The sequence below is a fragment of the Nerophis ophidion genome, linkage group LG24, assembly GCF_033978795.1.
Source record: "Nerophis ophidion isolate RoL-2023_Sa linkage group LG24, RoL_Noph_v1.0, whole genome shotgun sequence".
Classification (NCBI taxonomy): Eukaryota; Metazoa; Chordata; class Actinopteri; order Syngnathiformes; family Syngnathidae; genus Nerophis; species Nerophis ophidion.
The window spans coordinates 4,969,752-4,997,186 of NC_084634.1; the positions used below are offsets into that span (position 1 = coordinate 4,969,752).

Sequence of the window (27,435 nt, forward strand, 5' to 3'; positions counted from 1 at the left end):
GATGAAGTAAGCTGGACACTACATGTAAATATAAAAAAAACATTAAAAAAATGGAGTGCAATACGAAATAGAATAAAATACGTTCTTACAAATATTAACTATAATTATGGTATCAACTTTAGTTAAAGCATACATTGTTTATTACATAAAGGTCTGGGGACATACATATAAAACAATCACACTACAATATTAATATTACACAAGAGAGTAATTAAAGATAATTAATAGAATGGATTATAGAGACCCAACAAATGATTCATTAAGTCACACATTTTAAAAGTAAATGATCTTGTAAAAAAGACAACTGTTCAAATGATGTATAAAGTAAATAATAATATGCTTCCAGAAGTGGTCCAGAAGATGTTTCAGATGTGAACCAGTAAATATGAACTAAGAGGGATTTATGTGTACTCAAAAGCAAAGGTATGAACACATGTAAAACAAATATGTACATCATATAAAGGAGTTCATCTATGGAATCATCTACAATTAGAAAATAAAAATGTAACACGTCATTATTTCAAAAAACGTATATAAAACACTATTATAAATAAGTATAAAAATGAATTATGAATAACTACACTTAAAATGTTTATTGTATGTAACATATTTTATGTACTGTTTATTCTCACCTTTTCAGTCAAATTGTTGTGTTCATTTTAAAGTACACAAATGTGTATATTAACTCATGTACTTGACTGAGATAAAAGCACTAATCTGAAGTGTCTAATCTATAAATGTTAGAATCATATTAACAAGATTGTGTTACACACACAACAATGATGTCACACATGTTATATGTGCTGATGTTGTTAGAAAGTCAAAGTTCAAGTTTTGACAGTTTATTTCAAATCCTGCATCTTCATTTGCTGCTGCTGTTCTCACCAGCACACTTGTGTTTCTTACACTGGGACTTAGAAGAGAATCTTTCACCACACACACTGCAACTCAACACTTTCTCTCCTGTGTGTGTTCTTATGTGTACTTTAATAGATTTTAGGTGACATAAGCTTTTGTTGCAGCTCGAACAGGAGTATGTTTTTTTTACCAGAGTGCGTTCTCATGTGTGATTATAATTGCTGACTTTCTATTTAACTTTTAACACATACTGGACATATAAAAGGTTTTTCACCAATGTGTGTTCTCATGTGTACTTTTAAAGTTTGATGACTTATAAAACCTTTACCACATTCTAAACAGGAAAAATGTATTTCTCCAGTGTGTATTCTTATGTGTGTTTTAAAAGGGTCCCTTCGAGTAAAATCTTTACCGCAGATTGGACACGAAAAAAGTTTTTGTCCAGTGTGTGTTCTCATGCGTAGTTTTAAACTTTGATTTAATACAAAACTTTCACCGCATTCTGAGCAGGAAAAAGGTTGCTCTCCAATGTGTCTTCTCATGTGTATTTTTAACTGTCGATTTACAACAAAACATTTACTACAGATTGAACACGAGAAAGGTTTCTCTCCGGTGTGTATTTTCATGTGTCTTTTCATATTGCGACGGTTACCAAACGTTTTGCCGCAGAGAGAACATGTGAAGTGTGTGTTGTCAGTGTGACATGTCTTATCGTCTTTAGAGTCTTCATCATCAGTGTCAGGAGAGTGTGACGTTGTGTCCTCACTATCTGATAGTGGAGCTAAGAGCTTGTCTGCTTGTGATCCTCCACAGTGGTCTCCATCAGCTTCTGTTGTCATGTGTTGAGTTGAGCTGCTGCTTGGAGGCTCCGCCCCTCCCCTCTCCTCACTCTCACCTTTGACCTCATCATCTTCACTCTTCACACTGATGAGGTGTCTCTTGTCTTCCTCTATGAAGTGGGGGGGCAGCCGCTGTTTTCCTTCATCTTTAAAGTGAAGGTGCTGTGACCTCTTCTGCTCCATACTGGAGGAACTCTCCTGCTGCTCAGGTGGACGATGTTTTTCACAGACGTCTGCAGGACACAAGAAGACAAACACATGCTGGGATCGAAATAGATAAGATTTTGCCAAGTCAGATTTCATTTTCGAGTCTGCTTTACGATTCGGTTATTTGTGGTTCTTTTATGAATTTGTCATCAATCAATGTTTATTTATATAGCCCTAAATCACAAATGTCTCAAAGGACTGTACATTACGACTACGACATCCTCAGAAGAACCCACAAAAGGGCAAGGAAAACTCACACCCAGTGGGCAAGGAGAATTCACACCCAGTGGGACGCCAGTGACAATGCTGACTATGAGAAACCTTGGAGAGGACCTCAGATGTGGGCAACCCCCCCCTCTAGGGGACCGAAAGCAATGGATGTCGAGCGGGTCTAACATGATACTGTGAAAGTTCAATCCATAGTGGCTCCAACACAGCCGCGAGAGTTCAGTTCAAAGCGGACCCAAGACAGCAGCGAGAGTCCCGTCCACAGGAAACCATCCCAAGCGGAGGCGGATCAGCAGCGTAGAGATGTCCCCAACCGATACACAGGCGAGCGGTCCATCCTGGGTCCCGACGAGCAGTCTAGCCTGGGTCCCGACTCTGGACAGCCAGTACTTCATCCATGGTCATCGGACCGGACCCCCTCCACAAGGGAGGGGGGGACAGAGGAGAAAAAGAAAAGAAGCGGCAGATCAACTGGTGTAAAAAGGAGGTCTATTTAAAGGCTAGAGTATACAAATGAGTTTTAAGGTGAGACTTAAATGTTTCTACTGAGGTAGCATCTCGAACTGTTACCGGGAGGGCATTCCAGAGTACTGGAGCCCGAACGGAAAACGCTCTATAGCCCGCAGACTTTTTTTGGGCTTTAGGAATCACTAATAAGCCGGAGTCTTTTGAACGCAGATTTCTTGCCGGGACATATGGTACAATACAATCGGCAAGATAGGATGGACCGTGTAGTATTTTATAGCGAAGTGAAGTGAATTATATTTATATAGCGCTTTTCTCTAGTGACTCAAAGCACTTTACATAGTGAAACACAATATCTAAGTGACATTTAAAGCAGTGTGGGTGGCACTGGGAGCAGGTGGGTAAAGTGCCTTGCCCAAGGACACAACGGCAGTGACTAGAATGGCGGAAGCAGGAATCGAACCTGCAACCCTCAAGTTGCTGGCACGGCCACTCTACCAACTGAGCTATGCCGCCCCGTAAGTATACACAAGTAGTAAAACCTTAAAGTCACATCTTAAGTGCACAGGAAGCCAGTATAGGTATATATGTATGTATATAAAGGTATATACAGTATAGGTATATATGTATGTATATATGTATATAAAGGTATATACAGTATAGGTATATATGTATGTATATATGTATATAAAGGTATATACAGTATAGGTATATATGTATGTATATATGTATATAAAGGTATATACAGTATAGGTATATATGTATGTATATATGTATATAAAGGTATATACAGTATAGGTATATATGTATGTATATATGTATATAAAGGTATATACAGTATAGGTATATATGTATGTATATATGTATATAAAGGTATATACAGTACAGGTATATATGTATGTATATATGTATATAAAGGTATATACAGTATAGGCGTAATATGATCAAACTTTCTTGTTCTTGTCAAAGTTGCTCTACTGAAAATGTGAGCAAATGTGCTGGGTCAAAAGTATACATACAGCAACGTTGATATTTGCTTACATGTCCCTTGGTAAGTTTCACTGCAATAAGGCGCTTTTAGTAGCCATCCACAAGCTTCTGCTTGAATTTTTTTTAGAATAGAATAGAATAGAATGAACTTTATTGTCATTATATTTGCATATAACGAGATTAAAGACTCCAACTTAAAGGGGAACATTATCACAATTTCAAAAGGGTTAAAAACAATAAAAATCAGTTCCCAGTGGCTTGTTGTATTTTGTGAAGTTTTTTTCAAAATTTTACCGGTCCCGGAATATCCCTAAATAAAGCTTTAAAGTGCCTTATTTTCGTTGTCTTCGAAACCACTATCCATTTCCCTGTGACGTCATACAGTGCTGCCAATACAAACAACATGGCGGTTACCACAGCAAGATATAGCGACATTAGCTCGGATTCAGACTCGGATTTCAGCGGCTTAAGCGATTCAACAGATTACGCATGTATTGAAACAGATGGTTGGAGTATGGAGGCAGATAGCGAAAACGAAATTGAAGAAGAAATTGAAGCTATTGAGTGAATAGCTATTGACGCTATTCGGCCATAGCGTGGGTGTACCTAATGAAGTGGCCCATAGCATGGCTCCCTTATTAGCATCGCCGGTAAAATGTGCGGACCAAACGATCAGGACTTTCGCATCTTGTGACACTGGAGCAACTTAAATATGTCGATTGGTAAGTGTTTGTTTTGCATTAAATGTGGGTATCTAGTTTCAAATGTACAAACAGCTAGCGTAAATAGCATGCTAGCATCGATTAGCATAGCATGTTAGCATCGATTAGCTGGCAGTCATGCCGTGACCAAATATGTCTGATTAGCACATAAGTCAACATCAACAAAACTCACCTTTGTGATTTCGTTGACTTAATCGTTGCAAATGCATCTGCAGGTTATCCATACATCTCTGTGCCAAAATAAATACAGAGTCTCGGAAAACTGGCTAAACTTGACTAAAAGCTGGCGTGCACATCACTTGTGCACGCCAGCTTTCCGAGACTCTTATTTTGTTAGCGCAGGCAGCATGAAGCAGGGCTTTTATTGTGAAGATAGGAAATGTGCAGTCGGCCTTTAGAGTTTTGACGGAAGGGACGGCGCGAAAGTCTGTTGAAATAAAAAGTGTTTCTCGCCTTCCTCTCTGTCATTTTTTCATAATAATGAACTGGCAGCAGCCAGCGTCATCTCACAAGACCCTCGGGTGCCGTGAATGTCAATCAAGCAAGCTACGGAATTCTCCGCCAATGTTTTTGTTGTAAAGTGTATGGAAGCTGGATGAATTAGATGCCAAAAACCAACCACTTTCATGTGGTATTGTACAGAAAGGACAACTTTTTTTCTCCTCCATTTGAAAATGTGGGCGTTATCATGATTACTGTCTGATTCCAATCAATGCAAGTCATCAGAATCAGGTAATACACCAACTTATATTCTTGTCTTTGTGAAAGAAAGACATCTATATGTGTTACACATGCTTGTATTATCATTAAACACATTTAACTTGTTGACAAAAATGTCTCTTTCATAAATAAATAAATATAAATGATATATATAAATGAGTTCGATCCCTTCGAGTTGGTCAATTGAAAAGTAGCTCGTCTGCAGAAAAAGTGTGGGCACCCCTGGTTTACATGCTATTGTATGGGCTGTGTGTGTATGTGTGAAAACATGTTATGCAGCAAAAATGTATGGACATGTTCTTACTTAATAGTGTTTATTTGACATATATTTTGTGTCTCTTTATACAGTTTTACAACAAAAAAGATAACCAAAAACAAAATCAATACAAGAAAACAAAGAAAGAAATGACCAATTAGACAAGGAGAAAGGAAAAGTGCATTCTCTGTGAAAACCACTATAGCGTCTTAAAGATAAAAGGCCTGGACTCTTTCTTCCATTTCCTCGGGATCTTCATGTTAACTATCTGTCAACTTGCTTACGTCACGGACACAGACACGTAGGACGGAATACGCAGTGTAAGAAATGAGGATTACGGGGAAAAACACAACAAACTTGAAGCGACATTTACAGTCCAATCACCCCGAAATCCACACCCAGGTAAGCATTTTCCACAACATACAACTCACTCGACGTTATCCCGTTTATCACACGGCTTACTCGTCAAATACTAAATTTGAGACATGATTTTCATCAAAATACGACTTGTATCGGTGATTTTTCCGCTTTCAGAAATTGAAGGGAAAGTTGACATATTAGCCTTTAGTCGACTAAATCTACCGTAGTTTTCGTCGATTATAATCTTATGATATTTCGTCAACTAAAACTAAAACAATTTAAATAACTAAATTATGAGCATGCCACTGTGAATTGTTCCTGTTTGCGGATGACTCGGCCCTGCTGGTATCCGGCAAGGACAAGTCACAGGTGGAACAAATCCTCAGTGTTGAACTCCTCAATATTTGCACCTGGCTCGCTGACAACAAGCTATCCATACACTTAGGTAAAACGGAATCCATCCTATTTGGGTCCCATATCAAACTTAAGAAGGTCAGTGACTTCACTATAAAAGTGGGTGACATTGTTATCACCAGGAAGGATGAGATCACCTACCTAGGTTCCATTCTAGAGGCTAATCTTTCCTGTGATAAAATGGCAACCAAGGTGATCAAAAAGGTCAACCAAAGCACAAGATTCCTCTACAGAATCTCCTCTCTGGTCAACAAAAACACCTTGAGGATTCTAGCGGGAACTCTCATTCAACCCTTCTTCGATTACGCTTGCACCTCCTGGTACTCCAGCACCTCCAAAACCCTCCAATCTAGACTCCAAACATCCCAGAACAAGCTAGTCCGGTTACTTTTAGACCTCCACCCCAGATCCCACCTCAATCCAACCCACTTCTCCAAAGTGGGCTGGCTCAGAGTGGAGGACAGAGTAAAACAACTTGCACTGAGCCTAGTCTATAAAATCCGCTACACCTCCCTGATACCGAAGTAGATGTCAAACTACTTCCTTAACGTAAATGACCACCATAACCACAACACCAGGGGGAGCGCCACAAACCACGTTAAACCCAGATTCCGATCTAACAAAGGTCTTAAGTCATTCTCTTTCTATGCCACATCAATGTGGAATGCACTCCCAACAGGTATAAAAGTAAGTGCATCTCTATATTCCTTCAAAACTGCTCTAAAACAACACCTCCAGGCAACTTCAACACTTTACTAATACCCTCCTCCATTCACATCCCATCTCCCCGGATTGTAAACAACTCAAATGTACGTCTAATGTATATACTTGTTCTTATGCTATGTGAACTCACTATGTTCTCTGCTGGCTGTACATATCCTACTAAATAAGACCTACACTGTTTCAATGTCCACATTTCTCTGTTGATGCAATTGTTGATGACTGAATTTCTGATATCAACCAAAGCTCCTCATCCCACCCCCCGGATTGTAAATAATGTAAATAATTCAATGTATACTATGATGATTAACTTGTGTGATGACTGTATTATGTTGATAGTATATATTTGTACCATGAATTGATTAACGTGGACCCCGACTTAAACAAGTTGAAAAACTTATTGGGGTGTTACCATTTAGTGGTCAATTGTACGGAATATGTACTGTACTGTGCAATCTACTAATAAAAGTATCAATCAATCAATCAATGACTAAAATTAAATTACATTTTAGTCAAAGGACTATGACTAAAACTAAATCAAATTTTGCTGTCAAAATTAATACTGGTACTTACAAGCAGAGATAGTGTGGAGACGGAAAAGGGAGAACGGACGCATTTGGGCTAAAAAAGTAAGTGTTAGAGTCATATACTCTTTCTGTCCGTCAAAAAGGGGTTGGCTCAAGGCCAAGTGCCAGTCGACTTAGGGAGGAGTTTGGATCTTGCTCAGGTGTTGCTGAGTGGAGGGGCAACAGTTTTATAATGTCCCAGGTAGTAATTGTTTGCTCCCGTTTTTTTTTCTATTGTGTTACAGAGTGAGTTTTATAAATGTGACTTTATGTTAATAAATATTTTGGTTAAACATGGACACTATTCTGGCTTCATTTATATTCAGCAACCAGTAGCAGTAATAGTTTAGGACTTTACCGCGACACTAAGAATAAATGTGAGGTTGTAACACTGAAACACACTCAGGAAGAGATGCTTTAAGACACGGGTGTCGAACTCAAATACAGAGTGGGGAAAAATTTTAAACGGAACAAAGCCGCGGGCCAAGGTTGAACAAATTAACCTTTTAATAGGGACCAAAACAAGTTTTGCATTAAATATTGAACAAGCAAGGCTTATATAACTTTAGTGACATGCAAAATCCAGTTTCAAATAATAATAATAATGATTAAAAGAATATCAATGGCATATCAAATAAAATTTAAATACAAATGTTATGCCTTTTTTTCTATGTGCAATCTTCTGAGGTAAATATCACATTTTTTCCACAGGCTAATAATACATTTGAAAATAAAATAACAATAACGAATGAACCAAACATTCTAGCCTTATAGTAGCAAGAGAAAATGCATGAATAAAACGTTAATTATTCGTCATTTTGCCGGAAGTTTCCCGGAAGAGTTAGTACTGCATAGGTTTGTGGGTATTTGTTCTGTTGTGTTACGGTGCGGATGTTCACCCGAAATGTGTTTGTCATTCTTGTTTGGTGTGGGTTCACAGTGTGGCGCATATTTGTAACAGTTGTTTATATGGCCACCCTCAGTGTGACCTGTATGGCTGTTGACCAAGTATGCTTGCATTCACTTGTGCGTGTGTGTGTGTGTGTAAAACCTTTCGTCACGTCCGCTTTTCCCACGTAGAAACAGCGTGCCGGCCTAGTCACATGATATATGTGACTTTTACACACACACGCTAATGCAATGCAAGCTTGGTCAACAGCCATACAGGTCACACTGAGGGTGGCCGTATAAACAACGTTAAGACTGTTACAAATATGCGCCACACTGTGAACCAACACTAAACGAGAATGACGAGCAAATTTCGGGAGAACATCCGCACTGTAACACAACATAAACACAACAGAACAAATACGCAGAACCCCTTGCAGCACTACCTCTACCTGGACGCTACAATATAAAAATGTATCATTAGCCTGTGGGAAAATTTTATTTTGATATTTACCTGAGAAGGCTGCAAATGGAAAAGAGGCATTTAATTTCTATTTAAATTCGATTTGATATGCCATAGCTATTTTTAAATTATTAGTATTATTTGAAACTCGATTTTGCATGTCACTATAAAGTTATATAAGTCTCGCTTGTTCAATATTCAATGCAAAACATGTTTGGGTCCCTATTAAAAGGTTAATTTGTTCAACCTTGGCCCGCGGCTTTGTTCAGTTAAAATTTTTTTGCTCACTCTGTATTTGAGTTTGACGCCCCTCCTTACGGGAGACTTGAGCGGAGTTAGCGTCCTCCTGCAGCAGCCGTCAAAAAGGCAGCTGTGATCTTGGCTCCTCCATTGGCTTCTCTCAGAGACACTGGCGGTCACCGCAGCCCTCCGACTTTCAGGTATGGCTTTATAATCTCACTAAAACACTAGTAACGCAATAAGCAGATAAGTGATTTTCCAGAATTATCCTAGTAAATGTGTCTAATAACATCCGAATTGCTCCCACTGCCGTCGCCTTTTTTCTTTCTTTCTAGTGCTTCACTCTAACTTTCCTCATCCACGAATCTTTCATCCTCGCTCAAATTAATGGGGAAATTGCTGCTGGTGGCTATGATTATAAACAATGTGAGGATGTGAGGAGCCCTACAACCCGTGACGTCACGCGCACATCATCAGCTACTTCCGGTAGAGGCAAGGCTTTTTTATTAGCGACCAAAACTTGCGAACCTTATCATCGATGTTCTCTACTAAATCCTTTCAGCAAATGATCAAGTATGACACATAGAATGGACCTGCTATCCCCGTTTAAATAGAAAATGTCATTTCAGTAGGCCTTTAAAAGGCAAGTATATCTCCATCTTTAGTGATAAATGTGGCCCCCGGATGAACATGTGTCACAAACATTGTATTAGATGATATGTGGATGTTGTGCTTACTTGGACTGTGATGAAGCTGTGAGGACTCAGGTGGTTTGTCTTCATGCTCTTCAGTCTTCACAGAGACAACAGTCAGTGGAAACTTGCTGAGATCCGCCTCCTCCTGCCCTGGAAGAAACTCTTCCTCCGGAGTAACCCAGAGATCCTCCTCTTCCTCTTTAATGTGGGGGGGCTGTGGATCCTCCTGCTGCTGAAGGGGACGTTCTTCTTGACCAGCGTTCATCTGTTGGACGTCCGCAAGACAACACAAACAAACTTCAGCTCAGATGTGTCAAATATTTTTTAGTCCATCAAATATAATATTTTCCAAGTGGACTGACAGCACTTTGTGGTGATGTTCTTCTACACATGGAATAATCATCAGTTATTGATTATTATGAATTGTGTAATTGATCTTGTTTTCTGCATTAATTATTGATAAAAAGTAACAACTTATAGAAAACCTCCTGCTGGGATTTTAATACCATCATGACTGCATGAAGTCAGTCTGCACGTATAAAGACTACAGAGCTATGATCAGTTGGCTTTACTTTAACGCGCAATATCCTCTCCTTGTTCTTCCTTCTGAGAAAGCGACATTTTTAGCCCAACAGAAAACAAACAGAAGTGCAGCGAAGCACGTGTAACAAGTGCCAGCGAGTGTGGCCGTGTGATAGTATGTTGGTTGAACCTCACTCACACCTTAAGAAAGGTGCTGGCGTGAGAGTATAAATATATATATATTTTTAAGAATATTTGGGTACCTCGTGATTCGATTACAAAAAAAATATTGATGCAAGTCCAATTTGTGTACAGTATATTAAAGCCATTTTTCATATTTAAAGGGGAACATTATCAGCAGACCTATGTAAGCGTCAATATATACCTTGATGGTGCAGAAAAAAGACCATTTATTTTTTTAACCGATTTCCCAACTCTAAATGGGTGAATTTTTGGCGAATTAAACGCCTTTCTGTTTATCGCGCTGGAAGCGATGACGTCAGAATGTGACATCGCCGAGGTAACACAGCCGCCATTTTCATTTTCAACTCATTGTAAACATTGGGTCTCAGCTCTGTTTTTTTCCCGTTTTTTCGACTATTTTTTGGAACCTCGGAGACATCATGCCTCGTTGGTGTGTTGTCGGAGGGTGTAACAACACTAACAGGGAGGGATTCAAGTTGCACCACTGGCAAGAAATCTGCCGCCAGACCCCCATTGAATGTACCAGAGTGTCTCCACATTTGACCGGCGATGCTAAGACAGACATGGCACAGAGATGTATGGATAACCTGCAGATGCATTTGCAACGAGTCAACGAAATCACAAAGGTGAGTTTTGTTGATGTTGACTCATGTGCTAATCAGACATATTTGGTCGTGGCGTGACTGCCAGCTAACCAATACTAACATGCTACACTAATCGACGCTAACATGCTATTTTCTGGCGGTGCTAAAGCAGACATGGCACAGAGATGTATGGATAACCTGCAGATGCATTTGAAACGATAGTCAACGATTCACAAAGGTGAGTTCTGTTGATGTTGACTGCCAGCTAATCGATGCTAACATGCTACGCTAATCGATGCTAACATGCTATTCACCGGCGGTGCTAAAGCAGACATGGCACAGAGATGTATGGATAACCTGCAGATGCATTTGCAACTATATTACGTTTCCTTCCACTCACATTTAATGCGAAAAAAACACTTACCAATCGACGGATTTAAGTTGCTCCAGTGTCAAGAGATGCGAAAGTCCTGATCGTTTGGTCCGCACATTTTACCGGTGAACAAGCGGTAGAACAGGGGTCACCAACGCGGTGCCCACGGGCACCAGGTCGCCCGTAAGGACCAGATGAGTCGCCCGCTAGCCTGTTCTAAAAATAGCTCAAATAGCAGCACTTACCAGTGAGCTGCCTCTATTTTTTAAATTGTATTTATTTACTAGCAAGCTGGTCTCGCTTTGCTTGACATTTTTAATTCTAAGAGAGACAAAACTCAAATAGAATTTGAAAATCCAAGAAAATATTTGAAAGACTTGGTCTTCTCTTGTTTGGATAAATTCATTTATTATTTGACTTTGCTTCTTATAACTTTCAGAAAGACAATTTTAGAGAAAAAAATACAACCTTAAAAATGATTTTAGAATTTTTAAACACCTTTTTACCTTTTAAATTTCTTCCTCTTCTTTCCTGCCAATTTAAATCAATGTTCAAGTATTTTTTTTTTTATTGTAAAGAATAATAAATACATTTTAATTTAATTCTTCATTTTAGCTTGTTTTTTCGACGAAGAATATTTGTGAAATATTTCTTCAAATTTATGATTAAAATTCCCAAAATATATTCTGGAAAATCTGTAGAATCAAATTTAAATCTTATTTCAAAGTCTTTTGAATTTCTTTTAAAATTTTTGTTCTGGAAAATCTTGAAGAAATAATGATTTGTCTTTGTTAGAAAGACAAATCATTATTTGGTAGAGCGGTTGGTAGAGCGGCCGTGCCAGCAACTTGAGGGTTGCAGGTTCAATTCCCGCTTCCACCATCCTAGTCACTGCCGTTGTGTCCTTGGGCAAGACACTTTACCCAGCTGCTCCCAGTGCCACCCACACTGCTTTAAATGTCACTTAGATATTGGGTTTCACTATGTAAAGCGCTTTGAGTCACTAGAGAAAAGCGCTATATAAATATAATTCACGTCAAATATAGCTTGGTTCAATTTATAACGAACTGCAGATTGGATTTTGACCTATTTAAAACATCTCATCAAATTTCTAAAATTAATCTTAATCAGGAAAAATTCCTAATGATGTTCCATAAATAATTTTTTGAATTTTTTCAAAAAGATTCGAATTAGCTAGTTTTTCTCTTCATTTTTTTTCGGTTGAATTTTGAATTTTAAAGAGCCGAAATTGAAGATAAACTATGTTTCAAAATTAAAATTTCATTTTTTTCGTGTTTTCTCCTCTTTTAAACCGTTCAATTTAGTGTTTTTGCATCATTTATTCTCTACAAAAAAACTTCCGTAAAAGGCAAAAAAATGTACGACGGCATGACGGACAGAAATACCCATTTTTTCTTATATATATAAATGTATTTATTAAAGGTAAATTGAGCAAATTGGCTATTTCTGGCAATTTATTTAAGTGTGTATCAAACTGGTAGCCCTTCGCATTAATCAGTACCCAAGAAGTAGTTCTTGCTTTCAAAAAGGTTGGTGACCCCTGCGGTAGGAGATGGATGGATGGATTATTACACAGAGAAACAGTTGTATACACATGTGTTATACATCAGTCTCATAGTAACAACAGTTATAAAGTGGCTTGGGCATTTTATAAGGACGCCTTGGTGCCGCCATTTTGAGACTCTAATGCATTGTGAAAGGACTGCAGTTGTTGTATTGAAGTGGGAATAGCAGACTTCCTGTTTACTTTTGCTGAAGGATGTCAATTAATAAAATGTAGGTCTAAGTGAGACCTACATAGAGGATTTTTTTTTCATATCTCTCTGACATTCCTCCCGGGAGTTACAAGCAGTTTTGTCTGTCTTTTCTTCCTAGGAGCAGTTTGTCTGTGTTGTACTCCTAGGGGGCGCTAGAGCGCAATTTTGAGTTTTGAAGTTTGGTTTATTTATTAGATCGCAATTTTCGCCAATGATTTGGTTTTTATTATTGTAGATACTAGGTCATAAAATCAGTGTCAGTTGAGTAGGTCCATAGGCTGCCTGTAGGGATTTTTAATGTCCAGCAGATGTCAGTATTTAGTGACACAGTATCGACACAGTATCAATGCAGTTTTGCAATGTGTCGAAACGATACATGAAGCCCCATCAACCCATCAATACTTTCTAGTAACAAATATTTAATGATGTTAAGCGTGACTGTAAAATACAACAAAAAAAAAGTATTAAATAAGTCAATATAATTCTCATAGAGAACATATAAAATACACTCCTCAAAAAAAAAACGCTCGCATTTGCTACAAAGGCCTGCTAGCGGGCTAACGCTAGCACGTTAGCTTGGAACAACATATCAGGTAAATAAGATAAATAATATGAAAATATATAATGTATATTACCTCATAAGCCGCGTGTACAAGAGAGGAGTGGAATATATTCTTCCTATTGTTACACCAGCAACTCTTAAATGGGACTTGTTTTTTTTTGTTATGTGGCTGGTAGAAGGAAGTGTGCACCACTCACTATTGTCCCAGTGAAACACGTGTTTGGCCAACATTTGTTCCGCGGTGGAGACCACTTCGATGACGTCACACAGGAGGAAGAACAACACAAGATGGCGTCCGGCGGAGAATACGTTGTTTTGGTTATTATGGTTTCTAGGTCTTAATTACAACGTACATGTGCACATGTGTGTCGTTTAACAGAGTAAACGTCGTTATTAATTGTTTGTATGCGGATACATTAGTCTGAGTGCACTTATACGTGCTAGCCTAGCCTGCTGGTTAGCTTAGCTTGTTAGCTGCTAACAAAGAGAGGCGGAAGTGATCGACACATCAAAGCAGAGATCCAATGTAAGTGTAAAGTGTTTTTGTTGTGTGAACATGTCTACATTACTAATGATGTGAGTGTTGCTGAATCAGCGACTAACTGCTGCCGTTGAAGAAATATTTGTGATGTTAGAAAAAAACGACAGGAGAGTACGAGGAGGGACTTTGTCCAACAAAAGAGGAGAAGGAGCGACAACATCAACTACTGGACGCTGTTTTCAAGAAACTTCAAGTTGTGTTACACAGAACAGGTTTGTTTACTTCTTACTCTCACATGTTTACTAACTTTATATTTATTTAATCCCACCATTCTTAAAGGCCTACTGAAAGCCACTACTACCCACCACGCAGTCTGATAGTTTATATATCAATGATGAAATATTAACATTGCAACACATGCCAATACGGCCTTTTTAGTTTACTAAATTACATTTTAAAATTTCCCCTGAGTTTCGTCTTGAAAACGTCGTGTAATGATGACGTGTACGCAGGACGTCACAGGGTTTTTAGGAAGTATGAGCGCTGCACACACACACAGCTAAAAGTCGTCTGCTTTAACGGCATAATTACACAGTATTTTGGACATCTGTGTTGCTGAATCTTTTGCAATATGTTCAATTAATATTGGAGAAGTCACAGTAGAAAGATCAATCAATCAATCATTCAATCAATGTTTACTTATATAGCCCTAAATCACTAGTGTCTCAAAGGGCTGCACAAACCACTACGACATCCTCGGTAGGCCCACATAAGGGCAAGGAAAACTCACACCCAGTGGGACATCGGTGACAATGATGACTATGAGAACCTTGGAGAGGAGGAAAGCAATGGCTGTCGAGCGGGTCTAACATGATACTGTGAAAGTTCAATCCATAATGGATCCAACACAGTCGCGAGAGTCCAGTCCAAAGCGGATCCAACACAGCAGCGAGAGTCCCGTTCACAGCGGAGCCAGCAGGAAAACATCCCAAGCGGAGGCGGATCAGCAGCGCAGAGATGTCCCCAGCCGATACACAGGCAAGCAGTACATGGCCACCGGATCGGACCGGACCCCCTCCACACGGGAGAGTGGGACATAGGAGAAAAAGAAAAGAAACGGCAGATCAACTGGTCTAAAAAGGGAGTCTATTTAAAGGCTAGAGTATACAAATGAGTTTTAAGGTGAGACTTAAATGCTTCTACTGAGGTGGCATCTCAAACTTTTACCGGGAGGGCATTCCAGAGTACTGGAGCCCGAAATGAAAACGCTCTATAGCTCGCAGACTTTTTTTGGGCTTTGGGAATCACTAATAAGCCGGAGTCCTTTGAAGGCAGATTTCTTGCCGGGACATATGGTACAATACAATCGGCAAGATAGGATGGAGCTAGACCGTGTAGTATTTTATACATAAGTAGTAAAACCTTAAAGTCACATCTTAAGTGCACAGGAAGCCAGTGCAGGTGAGCCAGTATAGGTATATATGTATGTATATATGTATATAAAGGTATATACAGTATAGGTATATATGTGTGTATATATGTATATAAAGGTATATACAGTATAGGTATATATGTATGTATATATGTATATAAAGGTATATACAGTATAGGTATATATGTCTGTATATATGTATATAAAGGTATATACAGTATAGGTATATATGTATGTATATATGTATATAAAGGTATATACAGAATAGGTATATATGTATGTATATATGTATATAAAGGTATATACAGTATAGGTATATATGTATGTATATATGTATATAAAGGTATATACAGTACAGGTATATATGTATGTATATATGTATATAAAGGTATATACAGTATAGGTATATATGTATGTATATATGTATATAAAGGTATATACAGTATAGGTATATATGTATGTATATATGTATATAAAGGTATATACAGTATAGGTATATATGTATGTATATATGTATATAAAGGTATATACAGTACAGGTATATATGTATGTATATATGTATATAAAGGTATATACAGTATAGGTATATATGTATGTATATATGTATATAAAGGTATATACAGTACAGGCGTAATGTGATCAAACTTTCTTGTTCTTGTCAAAAATCTAGCAGCCACATTTTGTACCAACTGTAATCTTTTAATGCTAGACATGGGGAGACCCGAAAATAATACGTTACAGTAATCGAGACGAGGTGTAACAAACGCATGGATAATGATCTCAGCGTCTTTAGTGGACAGAATGGAGCAAATTTTAGCGATATTACGGAGATGAAAGAAGGCCGTTTTAGTAACACTTTTAATGTGTGCCTCAAAGGAGAGAGTTGGGTGGAAGATAATACCCAGATTCTTTACCGAGTCGCCTTGTTTAACTGTTTGGTTGTCAAATGTTAAAGTTGTATTATTAATAAGACAATTAATAAGATGGAGTTGGGAAGCTTTAGCCTTTAGCCACACAAACACACGGTGATTCCTTGTTTAAAATTCCCGGAGCTGAAACTTTACTATGGATCAGAGCGCGGTCAAGCAGACATGAATCCAGACCAAATGTCAACCAGCAGCTTTCGGTGAGAAAATTGTGGTTAAAAAGTCGCCACTTACCGGATATCAGCTGAGCTTGTTTCGTCCGTACAGCTGCCGTCGACACCCGTGAGACACTGGCGTCAAGACACCCGTGGACGTACGTAAAAAAAAAAAAAAGGCGAGGGCAAGTGAGAGTGATTCAGATGTTTTTAGACACATTTACCAGGATAATTCTGGGAAATCCCTTATCTGTCTATTGTGTTGCTAGTGTTTTAGTGAGTTAAATAGTCGCCAGAGTCTCTGAGGGAAGTCACGGCAGCAGGAGGACGCTGGCTCCGCAGATTTCCATTAGGAGGCGACTTATTTCCACAATTTTCTCACCAAAAACAGCCGGTTGACATGGAGTCGGGATCCATGTTCGCTTGACCGCTCTGATCCATAGTAAAGCTTCACCTCCGGGAATTTTAAACAAGGAAACACCGTGTGTTTGTGTGGTTAAAGGCTAAAAGCGTCCCACCTCCATCTTTCTACTTTGACGTCTCCATTATTAATTGAACAAATTGCAAAAGATTCAGCACCACAGATGTCCAGAATACTGTGTAATTGTGCGATGAAAAGAGACGACTTTTAGCCGTAAGTGGTGCTGGGCTAATATGTCGCCTCCAACCAATAACGTCACAAACACACGTCATCATTCCGCGACGTTTTCAACAGGAAATTCCGCGGGAAATTTAAAATTGTAATTTAGTAAACTAAAGCGGCCGTATTGGCATGTGTTGCAATGTTAATATTTCATCATTGATATATAAACTATCAGACTGTGTGGTCGGTAGTAGTGGGTTTTTAGTAGGACTTTAATAGAACGGTTTAAAAGAAGAGAAAACACGAAAAAAATGAAAATTAAATTTTGAAACATAAATTATCGTCAATTTCGACTCTTATAATTCAATATTCAACCGAAAAAAAAGAAGAGAAAAACGATCTAATTCGAATCTTTTTGAGAAAATTTTAAAAAAGTATTTATGGAACATCATTAGGAATTTTTCCTGATAAAGGTCAATTTTCAAATTTTGACGACATGTTTTAAATAGGTTAAAATCCACTTTAAAATAAAATTGAATTTGATTCTACAGATTTTCTAGATTTGCCGGAATAATTTTTGGGAATTTTAATCGTAATAAGTTTGAAGAAATATTTCACAAATATTCTTCGTTGAAAAAACAGAAGCTAAAATGAAGAATTAAATTAAAATGTATTTATTATTCTTTAAAATGAAAAAACAAAAAAACAAAACATTGATTTAAATTGTCAGGAAAGAAGAGGAAGGAATATAAAAGGTATACCGTATTTCTTTGAATTGCCGCAGGGCAAATAGTATGCACCTGTCTTGAATTACTGCCGAATCAAACTGGTTTCGCAAAATAATTAGCGCATGCTTAGTATTACCGCCTGGTCAAACTCGTGATGTCACGAGTGTCACTTCCCCTGTCATCATTTTCAAAATGGAGGAGGCTGATTTCAATACCGGTAATTTGAAATCGCTTAAAGGGGAACATTATCACCAGACCTATGTAAGCGTCAATATATACCTTGATGGTGCAGAAAAAAGACCATCTATTTTTTTAACCGATTTCCGAACTCTAAATGGGTGAATTTTGGCGAATTAAACGCCTTTCTGTTTATCGCGCTGGAAGCGATGACGTCAGAACGTGACGTCACCGAGGTAACACACCCGCCATTTTCATTTTCAACACATTACAAACACCGGGTCTCAGCTCTGTTATTTTCCGTTATTTTGACTATTTTTTGGAACCTTGGAGACATCATGCCTCGTCGGTGTGTTGTCGGAGGGTGTAACAACACTAACAGGGAGGGATTCAAGTTGCACCACTGGCCCCAAGATGCCAAAGTGTCTGCCGCCAGACCCCCATTGAATGTGCCAGAGTGTCTCCACATTTGACCGGCGATGCTAAGACAGACATGGCACAGAGATCTATGGATAACCTGCAGATGCATTTGCAACGATAGTCAACGAAATCACAAAGGTGAGTTTTGTTGATGTTGACTGCCAGCTAATCGATGCTAACATGCTATGCTAATCGATGCTAACATGCTATTTACCGGCGGTGCTAAAGCAGACATGGCACAGAGATGTATGGATAACCTGTAGATGCATTTGCAACTATATTACGTTTCCTTCCACCCACATTTAATGCGAAACAAACACTTACCAATCGACGGATTTAAGTTGCTCCAGTGTCAAAAGATGCGAAAGTCCTGATCGTTTGGTCCGCACATTTTACCGGCGATGCTAACGCAGCTATTCGGCCATGCTATGGCTATGAATAGCGTCAATAGCTATCCGCTCAATAGTTTGTTTCTTCTTCAATATTTTCATACTCCAACCATCTGTTTCAATACACGCGTAATCTGTTGAATCGCTTAAGTCGCTGAAATCCGAGTTTGAATCCGAGCTAATGTCGCTATATCTTGCTGTGGTATTCCCATTGTTTGTTTACATTGGCAGCACTGTGTGACGTCACAGGGAAATGGATAGTTGCATCGCAGAGAGCCGAAAATAAGGCACTTTAAAGCTTTATTTAGGGATATTCCGAGACCGGTAAAATTTTGAAAAAAACTTCAAAAAATACAACAAGCCACTGGGAACTGATTTTTATTGTTTTTAACCCTTTTGAAATTGTGATAATGTTCCCCTTTTAAAGGGAAGAAGTTTAAGAGCTATTCAGTAGGATTTAAGCTCCAAGTTTACATCACACTCAAATTTTTACCGCATGCCTTTGGTAAATGCCGGAGTGAGAAGAGTTTTTAAAATAATTAGAACATGCTTACTTTTAGAATCAGAATCAGAAAAGTTTTTATAGCCATTGTTTGAGAACGGGTTCACAAACTAGGAATTTTACCTGCCGCAATCGTGCAACATAAACAACATATAACACAGAATAGAATAACATGAGCTGTAATTGAGCTATCAGATCTTGGTATTTTTCATGTGTTTGATGGCAGAAGGGAAAAAACTGTTCAGGTGGCGGGAGGTGTGGGTCTGGATGGACTGTAGTCTCCTGCTGTGCCGCCCTCTATGGAGAAAAATCTTGGCCTTACCCTAACACCTTTTCTTGATCAAACACTCTGAAATACGTCTTCTAGTCCACGGGTTTATTGACCGTAAAAAGGGTCAAACTGAAAGCATACAAGCAGAAATGATGCTTACATTACAGACATGCACTCACAGCCACTTGAACTTACTTAAATAGATAAACAAATGCCACAAAATATGTAATCTAAGTGTTCTACAGCAAACTATCTTACTATGCTAACATTCACTTCACTGTATACATTTCGAAAATTAGCATGCCTGACTTTTGGCCATAAAACGTCCCAAATTACATCACAACCAACAAATAATACAACTCAATCAAATATTAACATACTACTCAATGATACATAGCGATGATACTTTGTTTGGCATGAGATTCGAGCGGATGAACACATTTGCAATCGTCACCGAGCTAGCTTAAAGTAGACTCAAAGGAACTACTTGTTGTCCCCTGTTAACATGGACATTATCACATTTTCAAAAGGGTTAAAAACAATAAAAATCAGTTCCCAGTGGCTTGTTGTATTTTTTGAAGTTTTTTTCAAAATGTTACCGGTCCCGGAATATCCCTAAATAAAGCTTTAAAAGAGCCTTATTTTCACTATCTTCGAAACCACTATCCATTTCCCTGTGACGTCATACAGTGCTGCCAATACGGATTCAGACTCGGATTTCAGCGGTTTAAGCGATTCAACAGATTACGCATGTATTGAAACAGATGGTCGGAGTATGGAGGCAGATAGCGAAAACAAAATTGAAGAAGAAATTGAAGCTATTGAGCGAATAGCTATTGACGCTATTCAGCCATAGCGTGGGTGTACCTAATGAAGTGGCCCATAGTATGGCTGCCTTATTAGCATCGCCGGTAAAATGTGCGGACCAAACGATCAGGACTTTCACATCTTGTGACACTGGAGCAACTTAAATCGATTGGTAAGTGTTTGTTTCACATTAAATGTGGGTATCTAGTTTAAAATGTACATACAGCTAGCGTAAATAGCATTAGCATTGATTAGAGTAGCATGTTAGCATCGATTAGCTGGCAGTCATGCCGTGACCAAATATGTCTGATTAGCACATAAGTCAACAACATCAACAAAACTCACCTTTCGTTGACTTAATCGTTGCAAATGCATCTGCAGGTTATCCATACATCTCTGTGCCATGTCTGTCTTAGCATCGCCGGTCAAATGTGAAGACACTTTGGTACATTCAATGGGGGTCTGGCGGCAGATTTCTTGCCAGTGGTGCAACTTGAATCCCTCCCTGTTAGTGTTGTTACACCCTCCGACAACACACCGACGAGGCATGATGTCTCCAAGGTTCCAAAAAATAGTCAAAAAAACGGAAAATAACAGAGCTGAGACCCGGTGTTTGTAATGTGAAAATGAATATGGCGGGTGTGTTACCTCGGTGACGTCACGTTCTGACGTCATCGCCAAAAGACCGATAAACAGGAAGGCGTTTAATTTGCCAAAATTCACCCATTTAGGGTTCGGAAATCAGTTAAAAAAATACGTGGTCTTTTTTCCGCAACATCAAGGTATATATTGACGCTTACATAGGTCTGCTGATAATGTTCCCCTTTAAAGACATCGTTTTACTGTGCCGCCCTCGATATGTAGAAATATTTTGGCTTTACCCTAACACCTTTTCTTGATCAAACACTCTGAAAAACGTCTTCTAGTCCACAGGTTTATTGACCGTAAAAAGGGTCAAACTGAAAGCATACAAGCAGAAAGGATGCTTACATTACAGACATGCACACACAGCCACTAACACACACAAGCATGCTACAATAAAACATTAATTATGCTGTGTATTGAACTTAAATAGATTAATAAATACCACAAAAGAAGAAATCTAAGTGCTCTACAGCAAACTAGCTTACTATGCTAACATTCACTTCACTGTATGAATTGCGAAAATGAGCATGTCTGACTTTTGGCCATAAAACGTCCCAAATTACATCACAGCCAACAAATAATGCAACTCAATCAAATATTAACATACTACTCAATGATACATAGCGATGATACTTTGTTTGGCATGAGATTCGAGCGGATGAACACGTTTGCAATCGTCACCGAGCTAGCTTAAAGGGGAACATTACCACCAGACCTATGTAAGCGTCAATATATACCTTGATGGTGCAGAAAAAAGACCATATATTTTTTTAACCGATTTCCGAACTCTAAATGGGTGAATTTTGGCGAATTAAACGCCTTTCTGTTTATCGCTCTGGAAGCGATGACATCAGAACGTGACGTCGCCGAGGTAACACACCCACCATTTTCATTTTCAACACATTACAAACACCAGGTCTCAGCTCTGTTATTTTCCGTTTTTTCGACTATTTTTTGGAACCTTGGAGACATCATGCCTCGTCGGTGTGTTGTCGGAGGGTGTAACAACACTAACAGGGAGGGATTCAAGTTGCACCACTGGCCCGAAGATGCCAAAGTGTCTGCCGCCAGACCCCCATTGAATGTGCCGGATTGTCTCCACATTTGACCGGCGATGCTAAGACAGACATGGCACAGAGATGCATGGATAACCTGCAGATGCATTTGCAACGATAGTCAACGAAATCACAAAGGTGAGTTTTGTTGATGTTGACTGCCAGCTAATCGATGCTAACATGCTACGCTAATCGATGCTAACATGCTATTTACCGGCGGTGCTAAAGCAGACATGGCACAGAGATGTATGGATAACCTGTAGATGCATTTGCAACTATATTACGTTTCCTTCCACCCACATTTAATGCGAAACAAACACTTACCAATCGACGGATTTAAGTTGCTCCAGTGTCAAGAGTAACGAAATTCCTGATCGTTTGGTCCGCACATTTTACCGGCGATGCTAACGCAGCTATTCGGCCATGCTATGGCTATGAATAGCGTCAATAGCTATTCGCTCAATAGCTTCTCTTTCTTCTTCAATACTTTCATACTCCAACCATCCGTTTCAATACATGCGTAATCTGTTGAATCGCTTAAGCCGCTGAAATCCGAGTCTGAATCCAAGTTTGGTTGGTAGAGTGGCCGTGCCAGCAACTTGAGTGTTGCAGGTTCGATTCCCGCTTCCGCCATCCTAGTCAGTGCCGTTGTGTCCTTGGGCAAGACACTTTACCCACCTGCTCCCAGTGCCACCCACATTGGTTTAAATGTCACTTAGATATTGGGTTTCACTATGTAAAGCGCTTTGAGTCACTAGAGAAAAGCGCTATATAAATATAATTCACTTCACTTCACACGTGCTGTCTTCGGTCCGTCAGGAAGTCATTAATCCAACTTGCCTTTGGTAAGCGCAGGAGTGAGAGGAGGTTTTAAATTAATTAGCGCCCCGGCGGCAATTCCAGGTAATACAGTATGAGTTTAAAAATCCTAAAATCATTTTTAAGGTTGTATTTTTTCTCTAAAATTGTCTTTCTGAAAGTTATAAGAACCAAAGTACAAAAAATAAATGCATTTATTTAAACAAGTGAAGACCAAGTCTTTAAAATATTTTCTTGGATTTTCATATTCTATTTGAGTTTTGTCTCTCTTGGAATTAAAAATGTCCAGCAAAGCGAGACCAGCTTGCTAGTAAATAAATACAATTTAAAAAATACAGGCAGCTCACTGGTAAGTGCTGCTATTTGAGCTACTTTTAGAACAGGCCAGAGGGCGACTCATCCGGTCCTTAAGGGCTACCTGGTGCCCGTGGGCACCGCGTTGGTGACTCCTGCTCTAACCACTGAGCAGGTCGATGGTTAATGCATCCTCAATAGAAAATAAACCTTAGCAAAAGTGAGCTAACAATTGATTCATTGGTAGCCGCTCTATTCTGCCAATAAAGTGCTCTAAATAACATCCTAAAACCCCCTTCAACATTTTAAATACACACTGTAAGTATATATGTAATGTAGTAACATTCTTAATAACATGTCATATTTACATATCTTGCTCATTTTAAGCATACAATGTCTGCTCTCACTGGGATGCCGACTGATGGGATGTTCATATCTTCCCGTTTAGATGAAGAATTAATACTCACAAAGGGTTAAAAAGGGTGGGTGCAAAAGAGCGTATTTTTGTGTCTTTCTTGCCATCTCCAGGTCTAAGTTGGAAGTCAAAGTTGACCAAGTTCTGGGTTTATGTCCACAACCTTCTACTACATAAGTGAGAAGCATGATTTATAATCTAGAATTAGCTTTCACCATCTTAGAGGCGAGAAAGCAGCTCAGTATGTCAATATAGCAGCATAAGCTAGTTACTTCTGTGATCAATGCGCCGCTAAAAGTAGGTCCTTAGCGTTAGCGCTTATAATAACAATATCACTAATACTTGGTTAATATTCAGGTCACAAAATGTAAATGGAGTATTGTTGGCAGTTTTTGGATGTTTTTTTGGAGGACTTTGTGGGTCTAATAGAGGAGCTCCCATTGACTCCAATGTTAGCTGAGTTTTGCTCACGTTTATTTACTAATTAGAATTCATAAAAAATTAAAATATATGTCTTACATAAGGATTGTGAATGATAGGCAACATTTAAAAAAAAGTGCATTTTCCTTTGAATTTGTCAGATAAGTAAACAGTCCTGCAAATTAAAGATGTAAAACAATTGAGGTTGTTTATAGATATTATCCACTATGAAGTTACAGTAAAACTAAGCACACAAGGGAAAGTACATTCATATACACATGAAGTACACATATGTGTACGAATCATGTTAACCACCAAAATATTGTCTCCTTCTCCTAAAGCCAATATCGAGTATCCTTTGGTGAGCTGACCGTATCGTCACACCCTTAGTTAAAAGCACACCATCCCCATGACATGACACTTCCACGTGATTTTATTTGTTATTGTATTATTTTGTTGAAAAAATGATTAATAATGTACTTGTTTATTTACTGTTACTAGCTGGTTACTTTATTTGAGAAAATAATACTGGAAATGATGTAATATTTTACTGCATATTTCAGCAACTAAATTAGGAGCCTGTGTAGCCTGTTTTAAAATGGTTCTATCAGTAATTCAATAGGAAATAATATATCGTAAAATCAATTTTAAACCATATCGTCTATCCATAGTAAAAAGTCCTGTGGTCCTGGTTGGTTTTTATTTTCCTGTGAATAATGTTGTAAAGAGCAGTGTGTTTGTGTGTCACTGAGATTTCAAGACAGTTCATACGATAACTTGTTTTTACTAAGTGCATGTAAAAGTACTGACTGAGCAGAGATGGTGTGTTTGTCTTGCAGACGTCTGTGAAGAACATCTTCACCCTGAGCAACAGAAGAGGAGCTTCAGGATGCAGACGGAGGAGCCACAGCCCTCCCACATTAAGAAGGAAGAGGAGGACCCACTGACCTTTCACATCAAAGAGGAAGAGGAGGAACACAGCATCAGTCAGCAGGGAGAGCATCTTGAAGGACTGGAGGAGGTTGATGTCACCAAGATGCCAGTGACTGGTGTCCCTGTGAAGAGTGAAGATGATGAGGTCAAAGGTGAGAGTGAGGAGAGGGGAGGGGGGGAGCCTCCAAGCAGCAGCTCAACTCAACACATGACAACAGAAGCTGATGGAGACCACTGTGGAGGATCACAAGCAGACAAGCTCTTAGCTCCACTATCAGATAGTGAGGACACAACGTCACACTCTCCTGACACTGATGATGAAGACTCTAAAGATGATAAGACATGTCACACTGACAACACACACTTCACATGTTCTCTCTGCGACAAAACTTTTAAATCTCCTAGTAATTTGAAAAGACACATGAGAACACACACCGGAGAAAAACCTTTTTCATGTTCAGTCTGCGGTAAATGTTTAACTCATAGGCACGATTTGAAAATACACATGAGAATACACACTGGAGAAAAACCCTTTTCTTGCTCAGAATGTGGTAAAAGTTTTGTAAGAAATCAAAATTTAAAAGCACACATGAGAACACACACTGGAGAAAAACCTTTTTCATGTACAATCTGCGGTAAAGATTTTACTCATAAACAACATTTGGAAATACACATGAGAATACACACTGGAGAAAACACTTTTCCCTGCTCAGAATGTGGTAAAAGCTTTGTAAGAAATCAAAGTTTAAAAGAGCATTTGAGAACACACACTGGAGATAAACCTTTTTTATGTACAATCTGCGGAAAAGATTTTACTCAAAAGCACAATTTCAAAGCACACATGAGAAAACACACTGGAGAAAAACCTTTTTCCTGCTCAGAATGTGGCAAAAGTTTTGTAAAAAATCAAACTTTAAAATTACACATGAGAACACACACTGGAGAAAAACCTTTTTCATGTTCAATCTGCGGTAAAGATTTTACTCAAAAGCACAATCTCAAAGCACACATGAAAATACACACCGGAGAAAAAGCTTTTTCATGTTCAATCTGTGGTAAAGGTTTTACCCGAAGGGACCATTTCAAAACACACATTAGGGTACACACTGGAGAAAAACCTTTTACCTGCTCAGAATGTGGCAAAAGTTTTGTAATAAATGAAAATTTAAAAGTACACATGAGAACACACACTGGTGAAAAACCTTTTCAGTGTTCAGTGTGTGGAAAAAGTTATATAGAAAAACAGCAATTAAAATCACACATGAGAATTCACTCTGGTGAAAAACCATACTACTGTTCGAGCTGCGACAAAAGCTTTCGTCACCGACAATCTTTCACAGTACACATGAGAACACACACATGAGAGAAAGTGTCGGGGAAAGATTCTCTTCTAAGTCCCAGTGTAAGAAACACAAGTGTGCTGGTGAGAACAGCAGCAGCAAATGAAGATGCAGGATTTGAAATAAACTGTCAAAACTTGAACTTTTGACTTTCTAACAACATCAGCACATATAACATGTGTGACATCATTGTTGTGTGTGTAACACAATCTTGTTAATATGATTCTAACATTTATAGATTAGACACTTCAGATTAGTGCTTTTATTTCAGTCAAGTACATGAGTTAATATACACATTTGTGTACTTTAAAATGAACACAACAATTTGACTGAAAAGGTGAGAATAAACAGTACATAAAATATGTTACATACAATAAACATTTTAAGTGTTCATAATTCACTTTTATACTTATTCATATGTGTTTTGAACAATGAAGTGTTGCATATTTTATTTTGTAATTGTAGAAGATTCCATAGATGAACTCCTTTATATGATGTACATATTTGTTTTACATGTGTTCATACCTTTGCTTTTGAGTACACATAAATCCCTCTTAGTTCATATTTACTGGTTCACATCTGAAACATCTTCTGGACCACTTCTGGAAGCATATTATTATTTACTTTATACATCATTTGAACAGTTGTCTTTTATACAATTTTAAAATGTGTGACTTCATGAATCATTTATTGGGTCTTCATCGTCCATTCTATTGATTGTCTTTATTACTCTCTTGTGTAATATGAATATTGTTGTGTGATTGTTTTATATGTATGTCCTCAGACCTTATGCAATAAATTTCAATTAAAGTTGGGTTTGTGTTTTATTCTATTTATTATTGCCGTCAATTGTTTTAAAATGTTTTCTTTATACGACTTGGATGTAGTTTCCCGCTTAATTCATCATCTAGACCACGGGTCTCAAACTCAATGTACCTGGGAGCCACTGGATGCAGAAACTGGGTGAGGCTGGGCCGCGAGAAAAGATT

The 27,435-nt window shown here is 38.5% G+C and overlaps 4 protein-coding genes across 12 annotated transcripts in view; 2 read left to right on the plus strand and 2 right to left on the minus strand.

Moving 5' to 3' along the window:
• LOC133542467 (gastrula zinc finger protein XlCGF57.1-like) overlaps window positions 1-27,256 on the plus strand; it is a 59,971-nt gene extending 32,715 nt beyond the window's left edge. Inside the window, exons 3-4 of one of the 2 annotated variants that reach the window (XM_061886638.1) lie at window positions 25,013-26,476; window positions 26,601-27,256. In XM_061886638.1, the coding sequence (XP_061742622.1) occupies window positions 25,013-26,469 (1,457 nt within the window). In that variant the 3' untranslated portion in view covers window positions 26,470-26,476; window positions 26,601-27,256. The other variant, XM_061886636.1, reaches the window with a different exon arrangement.
• Window positions 1-27,435, minus strand: part of LOC133542440 (zinc finger protein 180-like) — a 190,007-nt gene that overhangs the window by 61,718 nt on the left and 100,854 nt on the right. The window lies entirely within an intron of this gene.
• LOC133542529 (zinc finger and SCAN domain-containing protein 2-like) lies at window positions 118-13,882 on the minus strand. Its single transcript, XM_061886747.1, has 3 exons — window positions 13,728-13,882; window positions 9,674-9,896; window positions 118-1,930 (listed from the first exon to the last, which is right to left on the minus strand). The coding sequence occupies exons 2-3, from the start codon at window positions 9,894-9,896 to the stop codon at window positions 1,092-1,094; spliced, it is 1,062 nt and encodes a 353-aa protein (XP_061742731.1). The 5' UTR covers window positions 13,728-13,882; the 3' UTR covers window positions 118-1,091.
• Window positions 14,085-27,435, plus strand: part of LOC133542451 (gastrula zinc finger protein XlCGF8.2DB-like) — a 201,677-nt gene continuing 188,326 nt past the window's right edge. Inside the window, exon 1 of one of the 2 annotated variants that reach the window (XM_061886593.1) lies at window positions 14,085-14,180. The gene's annotated coding sequence lies outside the window, so the exon portion shown is untranslated. Of the gene's footprint in view, window positions 14,181-14,302; window positions 14,408-27,435 lie in introns of those variants that run through there. The other variant, XM_061886587.1, reaches the window with a different exon arrangement.

Excerpts from the sequence above, each read along its gene's own strand:
- LOC133542529 (XM_061886747.1), bottom strand. The coding sequence starts at position 9,896 with ATGAACGCTGGTCAAGAAGAACGTCCCCTTCAGCAGCAGGAGGATCCA. Across the intron at positions 1,931-9,673 it reads ACAGCTTCATCACAGTCCAA|ACGTCTGTGAAAAACATCGT; the intron begins GTAAGCACAACA and ends TGTGTCCTGCAG.